The sequence below is a fragment of the Kogia breviceps genome, chromosome 3, assembly GCF_026419965.1.
Source record: "Kogia breviceps isolate mKogBre1 chromosome 3, mKogBre1 haplotype 1, whole genome shotgun sequence".
NCBI lineage: Eukaryota > Metazoa > Chordata > Mammalia > Artiodactyla > Physeteridae > Kogia > Kogia breviceps.
The window spans coordinates 78,180,067-78,198,867 of NC_081312.1; the positions used below are offsets into that span (position 1 = coordinate 78,180,067).

At 42.7% G+C, this 18,801-nt stretch overlaps 1 protein-coding gene across 1 annotated transcript; it reads left to right on the forward strand.

Moving 5' to 3' along the window:
* The first annotated feature begins 1,963 nt into the window (after positions 1 to 1,963).
* LOC131752845 (transmembrane and coiled-coil domain-containing protein 5B-like) lies at positions 1,964 to 16,182 on the forward strand. The gene is made up of 11 exons (XM_067030693.1): positions 1,964 to 1,998; positions 2,689 to 2,838; positions 3,155 to 3,272; positions 3,587 to 3,637; positions 4,203 to 4,271; positions 5,751 to 5,807; positions 6,511 to 6,570; positions 7,152 to 7,216; positions 14,881 to 14,956; positions 15,219 to 15,265; positions 15,786 to 16,182. The coding sequence occupies exons 1-11, from the start codon at positions 1,964 to 1,966 to the stop codon at positions 15,982 to 15,984; spliced, it is 927 nt and encodes a 308-aa protein (XP_066886794.1). The 3' UTR covers positions 15,985 to 16,182.
* Positions 16,183 to 18,801: the final 2,619 nt, after the last annotated feature.

An 18,801-nucleotide genomic window follows, 5' to 3' on the forward strand; every position in this document is an offset into this window, starting at 1 on the left:
AGTGTAAGGGACAGAAATGGAAGATGTGAAGTCCAAGCACACACCTGTATTGACATCTCACCAATTCTGTATCCCGCCTCATCTTCTCCATCAACACAGAGAGGAATCCAGAACTGGTTAGTAGAGTGACACTGATATGTAAAATCCCATTTACTGTTCCAATAATTTAAGACCTCAAAAAATGAGGAGAGGGCGTCCCTGGTGCCGCAGTGGTTGAGAGTCCGGCTGCCGATGCAGGGGACACGGGTTCATGCCCCGGTCCGGGAAGATCCCACATGCCGCGGAGCGGCTGGGCCCGTGAGCCATGGCCGCTGAGCCTGCGCGTCCGGAGCCTGTGCTCCACAACGGGAGAGGCCACGGCAGTGAGAGACCCGCGTACCGAAAAAAAAAAAAAAAAAAAAAAATGAGGAGAGAATTCTGAGGGAGTGGGCAGTAAGTAGAGTTGGGTCTGTGGACCTAACACTCCTCTTTTCCTCCTTCCTGCTCAACATCCACATACTCTCCACCTTTGAAACATCAGACTTTCCTTCCCAATGACTTGGCAGTGCCTCTTCAGGGAAAATAAAGGAATTTGTTTTGCAGCTCCAAGAATCCAACTTGAGGAGAATGAGGGCTTGCTTGGCTCATAGATAAGACATCTCTCAGGTTCTTCCTAGCCTGCTCTCAGATGTTCCTACCCCCACCTCTTGCATGGTTTGGATTTGAGTGCAGCAATCTGCACATATACCACACAGAGATTGTGAAGGAAATGAGCATGATATCAACGTCGACTAGGTCTATGGATTTGAGGAAATGAAGAAATGTGTCCCATAGAGCTGATTGCCGTTTCAGAAGAAGTTTAAACTGTGTCCAGAAATTTGTTGCATAGATCTTATTGCACTTCAGTCAGAGAATTAAAGTGTCCTAAAGTTTTGAACTCTGCCTACAGGGATGACAAGAGGCCACTGCCACCCCACCCACTGCTACCCACTATGACATGCTGCCCCACCCGACTACAGATGTCATGACCAGCTGTATGTGGAGAATTCAGTCATTAAGGAGATAGCTTTTCTGAAAGTTCTGACATTCAGTTGGAAATCTCGGTGGGAAGCAGAAGAAATCTTTGTTGGGAAGAGAAGGGTGAGCTCAGAGGGCATCATCGTAGGCTGGGTTGCCTTGCGTACACACAAGAGAGTAGATGGAAAAGGAAAATGCAGGGAGGGCTATAAAAGGAGAAGGTAGAAGAAGGAATTAAAACAAAAAAGCTTCAAAGAAAAGAGAAAGGAAGAGAAGATGGAATGTGAAAGGAGATTTGGTGTTCTACTTCTCTTAGATTGGGTTCAGCCCTGAACTTTAATTTTGGTGCAGTGGAGCAGATACCATCCCCGAGAGCCCAACATTTGTTTGTTTCCTTTCAGTAGTTATATCCTGTTGTCCATGGTACTGTTTCAGCTCCCATTTCAGGATCAACCCAGTCATAATATCTAGAGTTCGTTAAAAAGTAGGATGGCTATAGACCAACAGAAATCAGCCAGCCAAATTTTTGGTACCCTCTGACTCTTCTATTATTCCTTTTGACTAAGTCTCCCTGAAGGTCAGGGTTAGAAATAAACTCTCAGTGTGTTTGCCAATAGACACCAGCTTGAGTTCTCCTAGCACTTTACCTGTGACTGAGCCAATGCAGGCAAGAGAGGGGAAAGGTAGGCAAAGTGTGAAAATTGTGACAACAGAAAGATTTCTGTACTCCAGTGGGATTCATTTATGATATTCATTTAAGAGATATGAGCTGGCTTACTGTAATTTAGCAAAGTATTACTAACTGATTTCGAAATACGAGAGGGTCTAGGAGGCATGGGTTTCTTCTTGGCTCTGTCTTGCCTGGTCAAACCTTTTGCCTGAACCTTCCTGGGCCAATGACTATGGTGGACACTAGGGGCTTTGTTTCCATAACACATGTTTGTATTAACAATTTAGGAGACCTACAATGGAAGAAGCTGGACAGGACCCATTGGATGATGTGTAAGTAATGAGAATGAAGAGCTAGTATGGAAAGCGTCTACCACAATCCAATAAGGCAGGAAACCTCAACTGCGCAGGACATTACCTCCTCAAGCCTGGAAGCCTTCCTAGGGAGGAAAGACTTCGGTTTCAGTTCTTTGGACTTCACCATACTAGAAGTGGTGTTTTCAGAGAGAGCTAATGTCTCCAAAAGCAAATCAGTCTTATTTGGGGAAAAGATCCACCCTTGTTCCCTGCCCCCTACCCAGCCCATGTGCCTACCTGACTAAGGTAGAAGGTATTCAATGTAACAAACTCCTTAGGAGACTCTAACAAAAGGAGGCTGAAAACATTCCTCTCCCTTGCAGATATTTAAATGCTTTATAGGTGTGGCTTGGATTCCCTATACTCTGTATACATTTTTTGGAAAACAAATAAGTTAGAATATAATTATTCAAATGAAAAAATATTTCTTTTGCTTCACAAAAGGTTTGTGTTTTAATAGGTTCCATTTATAATGTCTAAAATTAAAATGTGATTTGACTCCAGGAATTTACTTTATGCAAAACACCTCGGAAATCAATTTATCATGGGAAATGATAATGTAGGGCTGGTGAGGCACAGTAACAACAGAAGCGGGGGGAGTAAATGAGACGACAGCTCATATGTTTTCCTGTCCTGAGTTTGGTAATGAAGATGATTCTCCTGCAGGCAGGAGATGATGGAAATACGGAAACTAGAAGTCGTAAAACAGAACCTCAACTACCTGAACTCAGGCCTTGAAAAGGACCTGCAGAGACTGGATGAGGCAAATCAGGTTCTTCTCACAAAAATTCAAGAGAAAGAAGAAACCATTCAAAGGCAGGCTTTGCAGTTGGTGGGGGAAGGGCTTCTCCTCATCTGAATGCCCTTTGGGATCAAGAGGGGGTGGGAGGAAGGTTTACTTCTTTGTCCATGGATCTTGGCATGTTATGCAAATTCTGAAACTAAACAGTGGTGCCCTCAAAAGGTTTTATATACAGATTTTTGCACTAAATTTCCACATCAAGTTGACATTTTACTGCTACCGCATTGGGTAATCCCTTTGGCTCCCCGAGACTTTGGCTGTAGCTTCCCAAGCTGGGGTCCTGGCAGCCTCCTTAGGACTGAGCCCCACCTGGGTGACACTGTTTTTCAGTCTGGAAAGAGAGATTACCCTGTCAGGAGGACAAACCAGAGAGAGGGAGGAGCTGAACCACATCATATCTGAAAAGGAGGAAGCCCTGCGGGATCTGGAATTAGAAACAGCAAAGCTGGTAAGGAGGCGTCTAGAAAAGGACTGTCAGATGTTCTTTGCTGGCAGTCCGCTGCTCTCTCTTTCCCAGGGCACCATCATCGCCCATCCCTGCTGTGTCTGTGGATATCACAGCTGTTTAACAGAGTACTTTGGGAATGATGCACTCGGCACAGGGGTGAGGCCTGGGCTCTGTTCCCAGATTCCCTGTATGGCGCCAGAGTGCAATTTTCCCACTTGGTACCCTCATCGCCCAGATGGGATTTCAGTGACCGGTGAGTGGGAGGGTATGAAAGCAGAGTGGGGTTTGTTCCCTTTACCTCTTTCTTTCCCCAGGAAAAAAATAAGGAGGTTCTAAGCAGGAACGTGGTAGAGCTGCAGAAGAAGGTAAGGTGGGCCCTGGGTTTTGGGGGGTCCCAGGATAAGTCCACCCTTGAAAGGAGGCTCATTTCTTAGGAATCCCAAGAGTCATCATCTTCTTGAACTCTCCAGTCAGAAAGACAGGAGGAGGGGCAACCACCCAAAAGTGTATGCTTGCTCCCGACTCCGCCTTCCAAATCTCTTAGAACAAACTCTGGTTAATTGATACCACCCTTTGTCCTCTGGGAATTACAGATCTGGGGTGGGAAGGCTAAAGGACTGTGGAGGGAGAGAACTGTCCCTCCCTCCCCCAACTACCCTACCCCAGTTTCTCTTCCCTCTCTCCCCACCTGCCTCACATCCTTTGTGCTGTACTTTTCATGGGCTATGGGAACAGAAAGGTCTGTCCAGCTGGCATGGAGTCAGGCAGCTTCCAGAGGGAGAAGGAGTTACTTTTCTATCGAGCTTCCATCTGGGATCTGAAATAATTAATCACAATTCTGCAGTTCTGCGACCTTCAAATCTGACTCTATCCCACATTTTCATGTCTGGATGCCTTACTCAGTTTACAATTTGTGGGTTGGTATTTCAGATTTCAAAGAGATTTAAGAAAGTTGGCCTTGATAAAGAAGCCCTAAAGCAGATGCTGGCAGAATCGAAGGTGAGTAGAAAAGCAAAGCTACAGATTTTCTGGGAGATGTTGTGTCAGTTCTAAGTTTGGGGAGGAATGGCTTCCAAGGACTCCCCCCGGCTAAGTCTGTCTGTGCGCTCACAGAGGTGGGCCAATGTCCTTTGTTCCCTCTGCTTTACCCCCTGACCTGGGCGACATTCATAACTTTATCAGTCACACTCGTGGCAGAGATGACTGCAACGGCACCAAAGAGAAGGGAATCGCTCCAGAGACCTCATCATCTATTAGTCAGTAGAACACGCACTCTGAATGTCCATCAGGACCTGCCCTCAAGAAATTTGTGATCTAAATGACACACAAATACAGATAGTCAAATAAGAAGAGAATACTAACTTCCACAATTACACAGGGATAGGTCAAGTAGTGTACCTGATTTTCCAACCCATGGCTTATAGGCCAAGGAATTTTTAAAAATTTATTTGATCTTTTTCTTCTACCAGAATGTAAACACAATGAAGGCATGAATTTTTGTCTGTGTTGTTCACTCCTATTTCCCCAGTGCCTAGAATAGTGTCTGGAACATGGTAGTAGCCCAGTAAATATTTGTTGGATGAATGAATGAATTGGATGCCCCAAAGAGGGCAGAAATCCTACTGAAAAGCTCTCTGCAGCTTTATGTGGCAAATATGGCAATTTGGCTGAGCCCACCATGCCAGAGCCCTACTGTCCTCTTTTTCTCTGAAAAAGAGGCAGTTTTCTCTTTTGCTTTGTGATTCAGGTGACATGTTAGTGCACCCTGTGGAGTACAAGATGGAGAAAAGGGCTGGTACTTTGGTCAGTAAGACTGGAGGAAGGAGGGTGATTAGGTCCACAGACTGGTCAGTCAGATGACCAAGGCTTAAACATCTGCCACTGTGAATTTTTAAAAAAATAAATTTATTTATTTTATTTTTGGCTGCATTGGGTCTTCGTTGCTGCACGCAGGGTTTCTCTAGTTGCAGTGAGCGGGGCCTACTCTTCATTGCGGTGCACAGGCTTCTCACTGCGGTGTCTTCTGTTGTTGCGGAGCACGGGCTCTAGGCGTGTGGGCTTCAGTACTTGTGGCACGTGGGCTTCAGTAGTTGTGGCTCACAGGCTCTAGAGCGCAGGCTCAGTAGTTGTGGTGCACGGGCTTAGTTGCTCCGCAGCATGTGGGATCTTCCCAGACCAGGGCTCAAACCTGTGTCCCTTGCATTGGCAGGCGGATTCTTAACCACTGCACCACCGGGGAAGCCCCCACTGTGTGACTTTTAAACAAGTTATGTAGTTAACTTCTCCTTGCCATTGTCTTCTCACCTGTAAAATGGGGCCAATAATAGTGCCCACTCTAGATTGTCATAGTCTGTCCTCACTATATAATAGTCATTATTATCATGCTCGTTGCCAGACTGGAGGGAGGATGAATATTACCCATTTGCCTTCCATTAAGAATTCTATCAACTTTTTGCTGTCACCCTCTGTCTTCCATAGGTGAGACTACAAAAGTCAACAGAATCCTGTGCAAATCAAGAGAAGGAACTGGTCAAGGTAGAGGCAGAGTCTCCTCCATTGAGGATCTGTTCAGGATACAAATGGGAGAGAACCCTAAAGGTCTCAGAAACAGAACAGCTTGAGGCACAGGAGGGGAGGGAGCAAGAGCATCTGGCAGATGAATTTCTGATTCACCTGCAGGTGAAGGGAAAGAAAGTTTATATTAAAAATACTGGTCTGGGCTTCCCTGGTGGCGCAGTGGTTGAGAATCCGCCTGCCGATGCAGGAGACACGGGTTCGTGCCCTGGTCCGGGAAGATCCCACATGCCGCGGAGCAACTGAGCCCGTGAGCCTTGGCTGCTAGGCCTGCGCGTCCGGAGCCTGTGCTCCGCAACGGGAGGGGCCGCAACAGTGAGAGGTCCGCATACCGCAAAAAAAAAAAAAAAAAAAATACTGGTCTTACCATTTCTTAAACACCCCTCTGCCTCAAATACTAAATACTATTGTTGAAGCCCAAAGTGCCCTGAAACATCTCCTGATGTCTCACCTGAGAGGCATATGAGAACCTAGGCAAACAACTTCCTTTGCTCAAAATTAGACCCTGCCCATGAACGATGAGATCATCACTTTGTGATGTGGTTGCTTTCCCTAGTAAGAAGTTGCTAGATAACCAGCCAAATATCCAGTGCTCTAGTTGGGAGTAGCCAAGGCTTGGTTGCGATTTAATCCATGCAATTTTTTAATTCTCTTTTCTTTCTAGATAGAGAGTGACTACCAATCTGTGTATCAGCTCTGTGAGGACCAGGCCCACTACATAAAGGTACACTGCCTCTGAGGAAAAGTCAGAGTAGAGGCAGAACTTTTCCAATGCCGTGGATACCTCGGTTTCTCATTAAGGCTAAAATCTGCCACTAGTGAAAATGCCATTTATACAGCAGTAGCAACAACAACAAAACAGACGCATGTTAAGGATTCATCTTGTGCTGGGCACTGGCACATACAGTATTTTTAAGCAATCAACATACAGTATACTTTTTCAATCCGTTTTTCTAGTAATTCTTTGGGGATGATAATCGTTATGATCAAGAGGACACAGGTTCAGAGGAGTTTAATAATGTGCTCTGAAAACATAGCTAGTAAGTGTGAGATCTGAGATTTGAATCCAAGCAGGCTCCAAAGAGAGAATTCGTTCTTCTTTTTTTCCATGTGTATCCATCCAGTGACTAATATCTCCTAATTTTTATTAGAACATCTTCCTAGTTATGTGTGCACATTCATGCATGGACCATTTGGAATATTAGAAGTTAGTCTTGGGAGAAACTTTTTATCAGTGACATTGAAATGAAATATACAGAAATTCTTGATTATGATCAATATATTTTTTTTTATTTCCATGGGAAGAAATACCAGGAAATTCTGAGGCAGATGGAAAAGGAAAAGGAGGTGCTGCTTCTTGAAAAAGAAGTGTAAGTTTGGGAAAATGGGCTGAAGTTACAGTCCCTGGGCGGTCTTTGAAGGGCAGAGTACTTCTCAAACCAGTTTGTGTCACTATCAATAGCCACCACCAAGTTACCCTTGTCAACTTCTGCTCCATGTTCTGTACTGAAAAATCATCAGCATTCAGCCTTCTCACTTGCCTTTCTCAGCAACTGATCTCTTTTTTTATGTTCTTTTCATGTGTCCACAGTTGAGTGTTATTCTTGAACATTGATTGTGTTGACCCCTTTCCCAGTACATGGTGAACCCACCACACTGACTGGGGGCCCCAGTGATACTCATTTACGTACAATCTGTATCCATAGACTTGTATGGTTTAGGACTGGCCACACTTTCCTTTGTTTGCTTATACTTTTTAATCGTGTTATGTATTATATAATGTAATATACATAGAGTGCACAAATCTTAAGTGGTGTGGTAAATATCACTCAGATCAAGATACAGAACATTTCAAGTATCCCAGAAGTCTCCCTTGTGCCCTCTTTCTCAGTCAATATTCCTTGCAAAGGCAACCACAATTCTGATTTCTATCATTTTTATAGGTTTTATATGATCTTGAAAATTATGTAAATTCAATATGTTCTCATCTCTGGCTTTCACTGAGATTCATCCACATTGCTACATGCCCCTGTGGTTTTCCCTTTTCATAGCTGTATAGTATTGCATTGTAGGAATATGGCCCAGTTTATCTATTTTGCCATTTATTAACATTTTGGTTATTTCCAGTTTGGGGCTATTCAACTAAAGCTGCTATAAACATTCTTGTGCATGTCTTTTGGTCGACACATGCACTCATATCTTTTGGTTTTATACCAAGGAGTGGAATTGCTGGGTCATAGAGTATACATATCTTCAGCATTACTAGACAAAACCTAGCAGTTTTCCAAAGTGGATGTACCAACATCTCCTTCCACAAGAATCTATACTAGTTCTAGTTATTCTACTTCCTCATGTACACTTGGTATTTACAGTCTTTTTAATTTTAGCCACTCTGGCAGTAGTGTAGTGATATCTAATTTTGATTTTAATGATGCATTTCATTACTGATTATTAATGGTGTTGTATATCTTTTCAAATGCTTACTGGAAGTTTGTATATCCTCTTTTATAACACATCTTTTGCCTATATTTGAGAGATGGTCAGTCTTTCTCTTATTGCTTTGTAGGAGTTCCTTATTTTTTTTTAATATGGTCCTTTGTCAGATATAGCTATTGCAGTCATTTCTATGGTGTTTCTGTTTTACTCTCTTAATTTTTTGACAAACACTTTCTTAATTTTTTTTAAAATGTCGGTTCATTGGTTTGTTTATTTATTTGTTTTTGGCTGTGTTGGGTCTTTGTTTCTGTGCGAGGTCTCTCTCCAGTTGTGGCAAGCGGGGGCCACTCTTCATCGCAGTGTGCAGGCCTCTCACTGTCGTGGCCTCTCTTGTTGAGGAGCACAGGCTCCAGACGTGCAGGCTCAGTAGTTGTGACTCACGGGCCTAGTTGCTCTGTGGCATGTGTGATCTTCCCAGACCAGGGCTCGAACCCGTGTCCCCTGCAACAGCAGGCAGATTCTCAACCACTGCATCACCAGGGAAGCCCACACTTTCTTAATTTTAAGGAAATCTAATCCATCAATTTTTTTCTTTTTTTGTGCAGTGCTTTATTTAGGTTTTAAAACTATTCTCTTATGCTTTCCCCTAGAATATTTTTGTTTGTTTTACCTTTGACTCTTAGGTTTACATTCATCTGGAATTTGTTTTTTCCTATGGTGTGAGATAGAGATCAAGATTCATTCTTTTGTGTGTGTGCATAGCCAGTTGGCCCAGCACTATTTATTTAAAAGAGCATGCATTTTCAGTGGTGCCTTGTTTTATGTTAGGTGACATATATGTGTGAGTCTCTTTCTGGATACTTTATTCTGTACCGTTAGTCTAAGCCTCTATTCTTGTGCCAGTACTACACTGTTTTAATTCCTATAGCTTTATAATTAGTCTTGATTTATCATAGCTTAAGTCCTACAATGGTTTGTTGTTCTTCAACACTATCTTGGCTATTCTTTTTAATATTTATTTTATTTATTTTTCTTTTTTTTAACATCTTTATTGGAATATAATTGCTTTACAATGGTGTGTTAGTTTCTGCTGTATAACAAAGTGAATCAGCTATACATATACCTATATCCCCATATCTCCTCCCTCTTGTGTCTCCTCCCACCCTCCCTATCCCACCCCTCTAGGTGGTCACAAAGCACTGAGCTGATCTCCCTGTGCTATGCGGCTGCTTCCCACTAGCTGTCTATTTTATATTTGGTAGTATATATTAGTCCATGCCACTCTCTCACTTCATCCAAGCTTACCCTTCCCCCTCCCCATGTCCCCAAGTCCATTCTCTACATCTGTGTCTTTATTCCTATCCTGCCCCTAGGTTCTTCAGAACCCTTTTTTTTTTCTTTTTTTTAGATTTCATACATATGTGTTAGCATACAGTATTTGTTTTTCTCTTTCCGACTTACTTCATTCTGTATGAGACTCTAGGTCCATCTACCTCACTACAAGTAACTCAATTTTGTTTCTTTTTATGGCTGAGTAATATTCCATTGTATATATGTACCACATCTTCTTTATCCATTAATCTGTCCGTGGACACTTAGGTTGCTTCCATGTCCTGACTATTGTAAATAGTGCTGCAATGAACATTGTGGTACATGACTCTTTTTGAATTATGGTTTTCTCAGGGTATATGACCAGCAGTGGGATTCTGGGTCATATGGTAGTTCTCTTCATAGTTTTTTAAGGAACCTCCATACTGTTCTCCATAGTGGCTGTATCAATTTACATTCCCACCAACAGTGCAAGAGGGTTCCCTTTTCTCCACACCCTCTCCAGCATTTATTGTGTGTAGATTTTTTGATGATGGCCATTCTGACTGGTGTGAGGTGATACCTCATTGTAGTTTTGATTTGCATTTTTCTAATGATTAGTGATGTTGAGAATTCTTTCATGTGTTTGTTGGCAATCTGTATATCTTCTTTGGAGAAATGTCTATTTAGGTCTTCTGCCCATTTTTGGATTGAGTTTTTTTTTTTTTTTTTTTATTGAACTGCATGAGTTGCTTGTAAGTTTTGAAGATTAATCCTTTGTCAGTTGCTTCATTGGAAAATATTTTCTCCAATTCTGAGGGTTGTCTTTTCATCTTGTTTATGGTTTCCTTCATTATGCAAAAGCTTTTAAGTTTCATTAGGTCCCATTTGTTTAGTTTTTATTTCCATTTCTCTAGGAGGTGGGTCAAAAAGGATCTTGCTGTGATTTCTGTCATAGAGTGTTCTGCCTATGTTTTCCTCTAAGAGTTTTATAGTGTCTGGCCTTACATTTAGGTCTTTAGTCCATTTTGAGTTTATTTTTGTGTATGGTGTTAGGGAGTATTCTAATTTCATTCTTTTACATGTAGCTGTCCAGTTTTCCCAGCACCACTTATTGAGGAGACTATCTTTTCTCCATTGTGTATTCTTGCCTCCTTTATCAAAAATAAGGTGACCATATGTGCATGGGTTTATCTCTGGGCTATCTATCCTGTTCCATTGATCTATATTTCTGTTTTTGTACCAGTACCATAGTGTCTTGATTAATGTAGCTTTATAGTATAGTCTGAAGTCATGGAGTGTCCTTCCTTATCTCTTGTAACATTCTTTATTTTAAAGTCTATTTTATCAGATATGAGTATTGCTACTCCAGCTTTCTTTTGATTTCCATTTGCATGGAATATCTTTTTCCATCCCCTCACTTTCAGTCTGTATGTGTCCCTAGGTCTGAAGTGGGTCTCTTGTAGACAGCATATATATGGGTCTTGTTTTTGTATCCATTCAGCCAGTGTATGCCTTTTGGTTGGAGCATTTAATCCATTTACATTTAAGGTACTTATCGATATGTATGTTCCTATTATCATTTTCTTCATTGTTTTTGGTTTGTTATTGTAGGTCTTTTCCTTCTCTTGTGTTTCTTGCCTAGAGAAGTTCCTTTAGCATTTGTTGTAAAGCTGTTTTGGTGGTGCTGAAATCTCTTAGCTTTTGCTTGTCTGTAAAGGTTTTAATTTCTCTGTTGAATCTGAATGAGATCCTTGCTGGGTAGAGTAATCTTAGTTTTAGGTTTTCCCTTTCATCACTTTATATATGTCCTGCCACTCCCTTCTGGCTTGCAGAGTTTGTGCTGAAAGATCAGCTGTTAACCTCATGGGGATTCCATTGTATGTTATTTGTTGCTTTTCCCTTGCTGCTTTTAATATTTTTTCTTTGTATTTAATTTTTGATAGTTTGATTAATATGTGTCTTGGCATGTTTCTCCTTGGATTTATCCTGTATGGGACTCTCTGCCCTTCTTGGACTTGATTATTTCCTTTCCCATATTAGGGAAGTTTTCAACTATAATCTCTTCAAATATTTTCTCAGTCCCTTTCTTTTTCTCTTCTTCTTCTGGACCCCTATAATTTGAATGTTGGTGCATTTAATGTTGTCCCAGAGTTCTCTGAGACTGTCCTCAATTCTTTTCATTCTTTTTTCTTTATTCTGCTCTGCAGTAGTTATTTTCACTATTTTATCTTCCAGGTCACTTATCTGTTGTTCTCCCTCAGTTATTCTGCTATTGATTCCTTCTAGAGAATTTTAATTTCATTTATTGTGTTGTGCATCACTGTTTGTTTGCTCTTTAGTTCTTCTAGGTCCTTGTTAAATGTTTCTTGTCTTTTCTCCATTCTATTTCCAAGATTTTGGATCATCTTTACTATCATTACTCTGAATTCTTTTTCAGGTAGACTGCCTATTTCCTCTTCATTTGTTTGGTCTGGTGGGTTTTTACTTTGCTCCTTCATCTGCTGTGGATTTCTCTGTCCTCTCATTTTGCTTAACTTACTGTGTTTGGGGTCTCCTTTTCACAGGCTGCACGTTCGTCGTTCCTGTTGTTTTTGGTGTCTGCCCCCAGTGGGTAAGGTTGGTTCAGTGGGTTGTGGTGGCTTCCTGGTGGAGGGGAGTGGTGCCTGTGTTCTGGAGGATGAGGCTGTATCTTGTCTTTCTGGTGGGCCGGACCATGTCTGGTGGTGTGTTTTGGGGTGTCTGTTACCTTATTATGATTTTTGGCAGTCTCTACTGCCTAAAATCTTTGCTAATGGACGGGGTTGTGTTCCTGTCTTACTAGTTGTTTGCCATGGGGTGTCCAGCACTGTAGCTTGCTGGTCATTGAGTGGAGCTCTGTCTTTGCATTGAGATGGAGATCTCTGGGAGAGCTCTCGTGGTTTAATATTACATGGAGCTGGGATGTCTCTGGTGGACCAATGTCCTGAATTCAGCTATCCCACCTCAGAGGCACAGGCCTGATATCTGGCTGGAGCAGCAAGACCCTGTCCACCACATGACTCAGAAGAAAAGGGAGAAAAAAAGAAAGAAAGGAAAAGAAAAAAATGTAAAATAAAATAAAGTTATTAAAATAAATAATAATTATTAAAAATTAAAAAATTGTTTAAGTAATAAAAAGAGAAAGAAAGAAAGAGCAACCAAACCAAAAAAACAAATCCACGAATGATGACAAGCCCTAAAAACTATACAAAAAAAAAAACCCGGACAGACAGAATGCTTATCTTGGCTATTTTTGGCCCTTTGTTGTTTTTTTTTAAATGTTTACTTTATTTATTTATTTATTTAGGCTGTGTTGGGTCTTTGTTGCTGCATGCGGGCTTTCTCTAGTTTTGGCAAGCAGGGGCTATTCTTCATTGCAGCGCGTGGGCTTCTCATTGTGGTGGCATCTCTTGTTGCAGAGCACAAGCTCTAGGGCACGTGGGCACTTGGGCTTCAGTAGTTGTAGCATGTGGGCTCAGCAATTGTGGCTTGCAAGCTCTAGAGCACAGGGTCAGTAGTTGTGGCGCACAGGCTTAGTTGCTCCATGGTATGTGGAATCTTCCTGGACCAGGGATCCAACCTCTGTCCCTTGAATTGGCGGCAGATTCTTAACCACTGCGCCACCAAGGAAGTTCCTATTTTTTGGCCCTTTGAATTTCCATATAAATTTTAAAATTAGTTTTTCGATTTCTTCCAAAAAAAAAACTTGCTGAGATCTTGATTGAAATTACATGGAATCTACAGATTTATTTGGAGGCTAATTAATATCTAAACAACATGGAGTTTTCCAAGCCATGAACATTATTATCCCTCTATGTATTTAGATCTTTGTTAATTTTTCATAAATATGTTTTATAGTTTTCTGTAGTGTGCTTCTGCATCTTTTATCATCTTTCATCAGATTTATTCTTAGGTATTTGATATTTTTGATTTTATTGTAAATAAGATATTTGTTAATTTGATTTTCTAACGTTTTACTGATAGTATATAGAAATACAATTGGTTTATAGATTCAGTTGACCCTTGAACAACATGGGGGCTAGAGGCACAAATCCTTTGCACAGTTGCAAATTCATGTACTACTATCCCTCAAAAACAAAGGAATTGATGAATGACTCACCCAAGGGCAGGAAGCTGAAACAGTTTGAACAGATAGACTCAGGACTCCAACCCTTCCTTGGATTTTTTCCCCTTATGGTCTTAAACTCCAATCCCTGTCTCCTCAGCCAATTGATGCTGCCACTTGCTCCTTGGACTCTATTCCCTGTACCACAAATTGGCAAGTGCCCTTGGGGAAAAGCCTTGAACGCATAAGGAGCTTACCTCAGTAAGCTTTACTTTGCTCAAGGTTTGTATTCCCTCGTCTTCTGACTGCATTCTTCAATGCATTCAAATGGCTTTTTTAATGTATTTTGTCCAGTTTTTAATAGTTGCTTGTAGAGTTAGACTAGCCTGATACAAGCTATTCCATCATGGCCAGAACGTGGAGTCTGTGTCACTTCTCCCCTTTCTTCTCTATTTGATGATTACAAAAAGATTCCCCTGTAAAGCCTAGTAAGTCTTTACTGGATCTGACCCTCCGGCAGGAAACAGCTCCAAACTCTGAACAACAAAGCAAGAGAAATGAATGGACAATTGGAAGGCACTGAAGAGTAAATAAAACCAAGCAGATTCTGGAGGGTGGTTGACACTTGGAAGAAGGGAAAGGCAGGAGGTGATTTTCCCATTTTATCACTTTTAGCCTGAGGGCAAGCTAAACTTGGTGTGTGAGGGTCAACTAAAATACCTTGAGAAAACTTAGTCTTTCTGGGCTAGAAAATAGAGGACAGAGTTTGGGGTAGTCAAACTGATGGATAAAAAACAGAAAGCCAGAGATGGAGAGCCTCAAATTTTGTCTAAACTCGGCCCAAATCACAGGCTGACCTCCAAAACCACGCATGCCCAGGGCATTCTGTGACCAGCCCAGCTGAGGATATCAGACTCGAACTGAGGTTTGAACGGCCACCAGAAGACAGACATTTTGCAGTGTGAATCCAACATCAGGGTTGTGTCATGTTACTTTTCATTGATTGTCTTTTCTCTTGAGAATGGACCACAAGTTCTTTTTTCTTTGTACATTGACCAATTATAAATTTTGAACATTGTACATTGTGAATGTTATTAAGAATCTAGGAAATAAATAAGAGATGTTGCATGACTTAGAAAATCACCTTTCATCAGTCCCACAGATTATGTTACTTAATTCTTGGATCTGATCCTTCTCACCCAGGTTCAAAGCCCAGAACAACTCCTCCCAAATAGTGAAACCAGGGTCAATTCTGGTGGAGACCATCCAAAGCAACATAGTAAGTCTTCCTTGTCCCAAACTGGAGTTTCCTCTATCTCTTCCTCTGCTGGCTTCGCTCTTCCTGCCCCCTGCCCCCTCCCCTTCTTTTCAATAACCATAGAGTTAGGAAATAATGAGGCTCAGTACCTTGCTTCACACCATGGCAGCTAGGACGTGGCAGAGCCAGTGACTTCTGGGTCAAGCTCTCTAGCCACCCTGTTATACTGCCTCTCTGTGAGCACATGAACAGGCACATCTGTGGCTTTTATTTCTTCTCACAGGAGAAGACCATCATTAAGAAACAGAAGAGAATCTTTTGGTACAGCAGGTAAGTGGCAGAATCTTGTTGGTTTCTTTTTTTTTTTTCCTGGTCTAGGTCATCTTCACTCCGTAGAAGTAAGTAACTTGGTAAGAGCATATGGAGTGAGGTGGCCCAGACTTATTTCAAGTTCTAGAACTGCTTTCTATAGTGGGCCTGAAGAGGGCCACTGATCATGAGACTCACAAGTGTGACAGTCCTGCACCTTTTCTGACAACCTCCACAAAGGCCTGCATATACAGTACCTGGAAGGTCTTATTCTTCTGCACCTTCAACTCATCTATGTGGACATCTATTCTGTTGGAGGGCTTCAATGTCAGGAGGGCTGTATGCAATTCCTTACCACCAATCTTTTTCTGTTATCACCTATCCCCTACCCTCACCCTTTGTGTCTCCATTCCCCACTTCCCCATCAGGTTGGCCTGAAGAAAGCAATTCATCAGTCATTTATAAGTGTGAAGTTCACTTCCTGCAGCTGGATCCTGGGCTACCTTTTTCCCCCATGCTAACGATGAATATCTCCTTGCAGGCATTTCAGGTATCTTGTCTTCATGGTCATGATCTTCATGACGCTGCTGGGTAATGTGATTTTCTACCTGCAATACATAAACCCAGACCTTCTTGTGGATGTTCTGCCCATGGTAATGAGCAGAGACACTTTGAAGAGGCTGAGGGACATCTTATTTCCCTTCCTCACTCTAGAGGTAGAAGAAGTTCTACCACATTAGTCTGGAGTGACCTGGGGGCTTCACACTGCACCCAAGTGGAGAGGGGGGCATGGCTGTGGCCCCCAACTGGGGCATGGGCCAGGAAGGAAGTGGAGCTTTGACTCAGAGCTGCTGCTTTGACATCTGACCTCTTCATTTCATTCTCTTCCCTCGCTTTTGCTCGAGTATCTCTCTTTCAAATAATAAATATGTTTGATCAGAATTCACTGTGTTGGTCTGTGAATTTGGTCTGTGAGTCCTTTAGGGAAGATAACAACACATTATCTTCCATAAAGCTCTTTTATTTTATATTATGCTATGCCTTCTAGGAGTGAGATAGCCTGAAAAGCTGACCTTTTACATGTCCTCGGATGGTTACTCATTCTCAATTGAGAAGAAAGTACCCGAAAATTCAAGGGCTGTAATAAATTCCAATCGTAATTCAAATGCCATCCCTCCCCTAATGCCTCCTCTGACCCCTCCCAACCCAACACAGCCCCACTTACCACCTTCTGAATGCTGCTGGCATTCTCTGGGCTTCCCTTACTGCCCTGCCCACTTGTGCCTTGTAGTATTGTTACTGTGTGTCTTGACGGCAGGGCTTCTGACCCCTTGATTCTGTATCATCCCTCATGGCCCCAAGAACAGTGTCTTTACAAAGATTCCTTAAGAATTTGTAATTCCCTTCTGTGGCATCTGGAGGGTAACAACCGGAACCATGGTCCTAGACCTGTATCATGAGAGCTCTTTCTTTTGCTGGTACAGCCAACCGGGCATTGGCAGTAGAAAGGGAAGGGGAAAAAAAGAAAGGGAAGGGAGGTAGAAGGATGTGACACAAAACACGAGGTTGTGTGACCAGCTGGTGGTGTCTACTGGGTACCGGAGCTCAGTGGTGGAGATACCTTCGTTTGGCAGCTCCTTTCCTCCTGTGCATTCCTGAGGTTCTCGCTTTCTGCTGACTTTTCTCCTTCCAAGACCATTCCTGACAAAGGTTTTAACTGAATTTCACTTGCACAGCAATGTCAGGGTGGAAGGGACATACTGTATGTTTGCTTTGGCTGCCGACATAACACTATCCCACGTTTTCTTTTGGGGGGTCTAAGGAGGAGAGGATGAATGTTCTCAGAAGGCGCCTAAAAAAATGAAAAGCTGATCAACACCGCCCTCTCGTGGCCAAACACAAGCTCTATTGCGTTTCAGAGGCTTCCCTCCAAAGGGCAGGAGTGTGGTCAGCAATTTGAAGCAGAAAGATGGATCTTGGACAATTCTCTGAGCTCTAATAAGTACAATTAGTATTCATTCATTCATTCCACAAAGATTCATTGAACCTCTTCCTTGGGCCAGGCAGTATTCCAGGCGCTGGGATTATAGCAATGAATGGAACAGACAAAAATCTCTGCTCACATTGTAGTGGGTAGATACAGATAATAAATAATTAAAATATAGAAATATCAGGGCTTCCCTGGTGGCGCAGTGGTTGAGAGTCCGCCTGCCGATGCAGGGGACGCGGGTTCGTGCCCCGGTCTGGGAAGATCCCACATGCCGCGGAGCGGCTGGGCCCGTGATTCATGGCCGCTGAGCCTGCGCGTCTGGAGCCTGTGCTCCGCAACGGGAGAGGCCACAACAGTGAGAGGCCCGCGTACCGCAAAAAAAAAAAAAAAAAAAAAAAAAAAAAAAAAAAAAAAAAAAAAAAAAAATTATATATATATATACCAGATGATATTAGGATATAGTAAAAAATTAGATGGGGGAGGAGGACGGGACTGATGATGAACGGCAGTTACAATGCTCCCTTGAGAAGGTAGTGTTATAACCAAGACCTGAAGGCGATGAAGGCGCATATGGATACCAGGGGCGTAGTACGGCCAATAGGGAGACAGCAAGTATGTGGCCTTGAACGTGGAGTGTGCCCCTTGGTGCGTTTGAGGTTCCTTTGCTGATTCCCTGCTCTCGCCTCTGTAATGGTCCCTTCATTCAACTCTCTTCATTGGAATCCTCCGAGCTGAGTCCTGGTTCCTGCCAAGACCCTGGCTGATCCACTGTTCACTGTCAGAGGCATGCCTTAGGCTGGAGGATTTCAGCATTTGGGTGTTTCTAAACTAAAGGTGTATGTGAAGAAAACGCCTGCACCTGGCCAAGAGATGTAGCCACAGAGTATTACTTCCCGGGTCATTCCCATCTCTGGTCACAGTCCCTCAGAGGCAAATGGAAGGTCTAGGCTCTCCTCCACTACCCAGCCCTTCCCACCAACATGTTCTAGACAGATGTGGGCCCTTCCCAACATTCACGACTGGCTAGGAAATACCGGCTTAGGAAAATTGCGACCAGGTAGCCCCTCACTTGCAGTCAGCGTTTCACTGGGGATTTGAAACCTTAAAGTTGTATTGGAAATCCATGTTACAGAAGCACAGTGGCCTTTTCTGCCACCCGGAGAGCCTGCCTCCAAATAGGAAGCTGGCTCCAGAAGGGCCCGGATGGCACTCAAAAGTCTGGGGAGCAGAAGAGAGGTTACTGCTGCTTTAAATGAGCCGCGCTAAGCCAGACATACCACTTATATCAACTGGGAGCTTATCACACCCAAACCCCACATGTCCATCAGTTTCTGAAAGATTTTAACAAAATAATTAACTCACCTAGCACAACAAAGGGCACATGCAAGAGCATTCAACAGCGCGAGTTTCCTTTCTTATATTAAAGTTTGCCTTCATCTAGCAGTTAATCTTATATAGCAACACAGCAAATTGACCGCCTCCTTTCTATTTTAGTCACTGAAACGAACAGCCTTCTGTTCTCCAAATGAACATCCCCAAGTCCTCTAAGCTGTCACATGACACGGCT

Bases quoted from the DNA above. Each gene is read 5' to 3' on its own strand.
- LOC131752845 (XM_067030693.1), top strand. From the start codon at position 1,964: ATGGAAGAAGCTGGACAGGACCCATTGGATGATGT. The intron at 3,638-4,202 runs GTAAGGTGGGCC...TTGGTATTTCAG, and splicing joins TGGTAGAGCTGCAGAAGAAG to ATTTCAAAGAGATTTAAGAA. The intron at 15,266-15,785 runs GTAAGTGGCAGA...ATCTCCTTGCAG, and splicing joins AGAATCTTTTGGTACAGCAG to GCATTTCAGGTATCTTGTCT.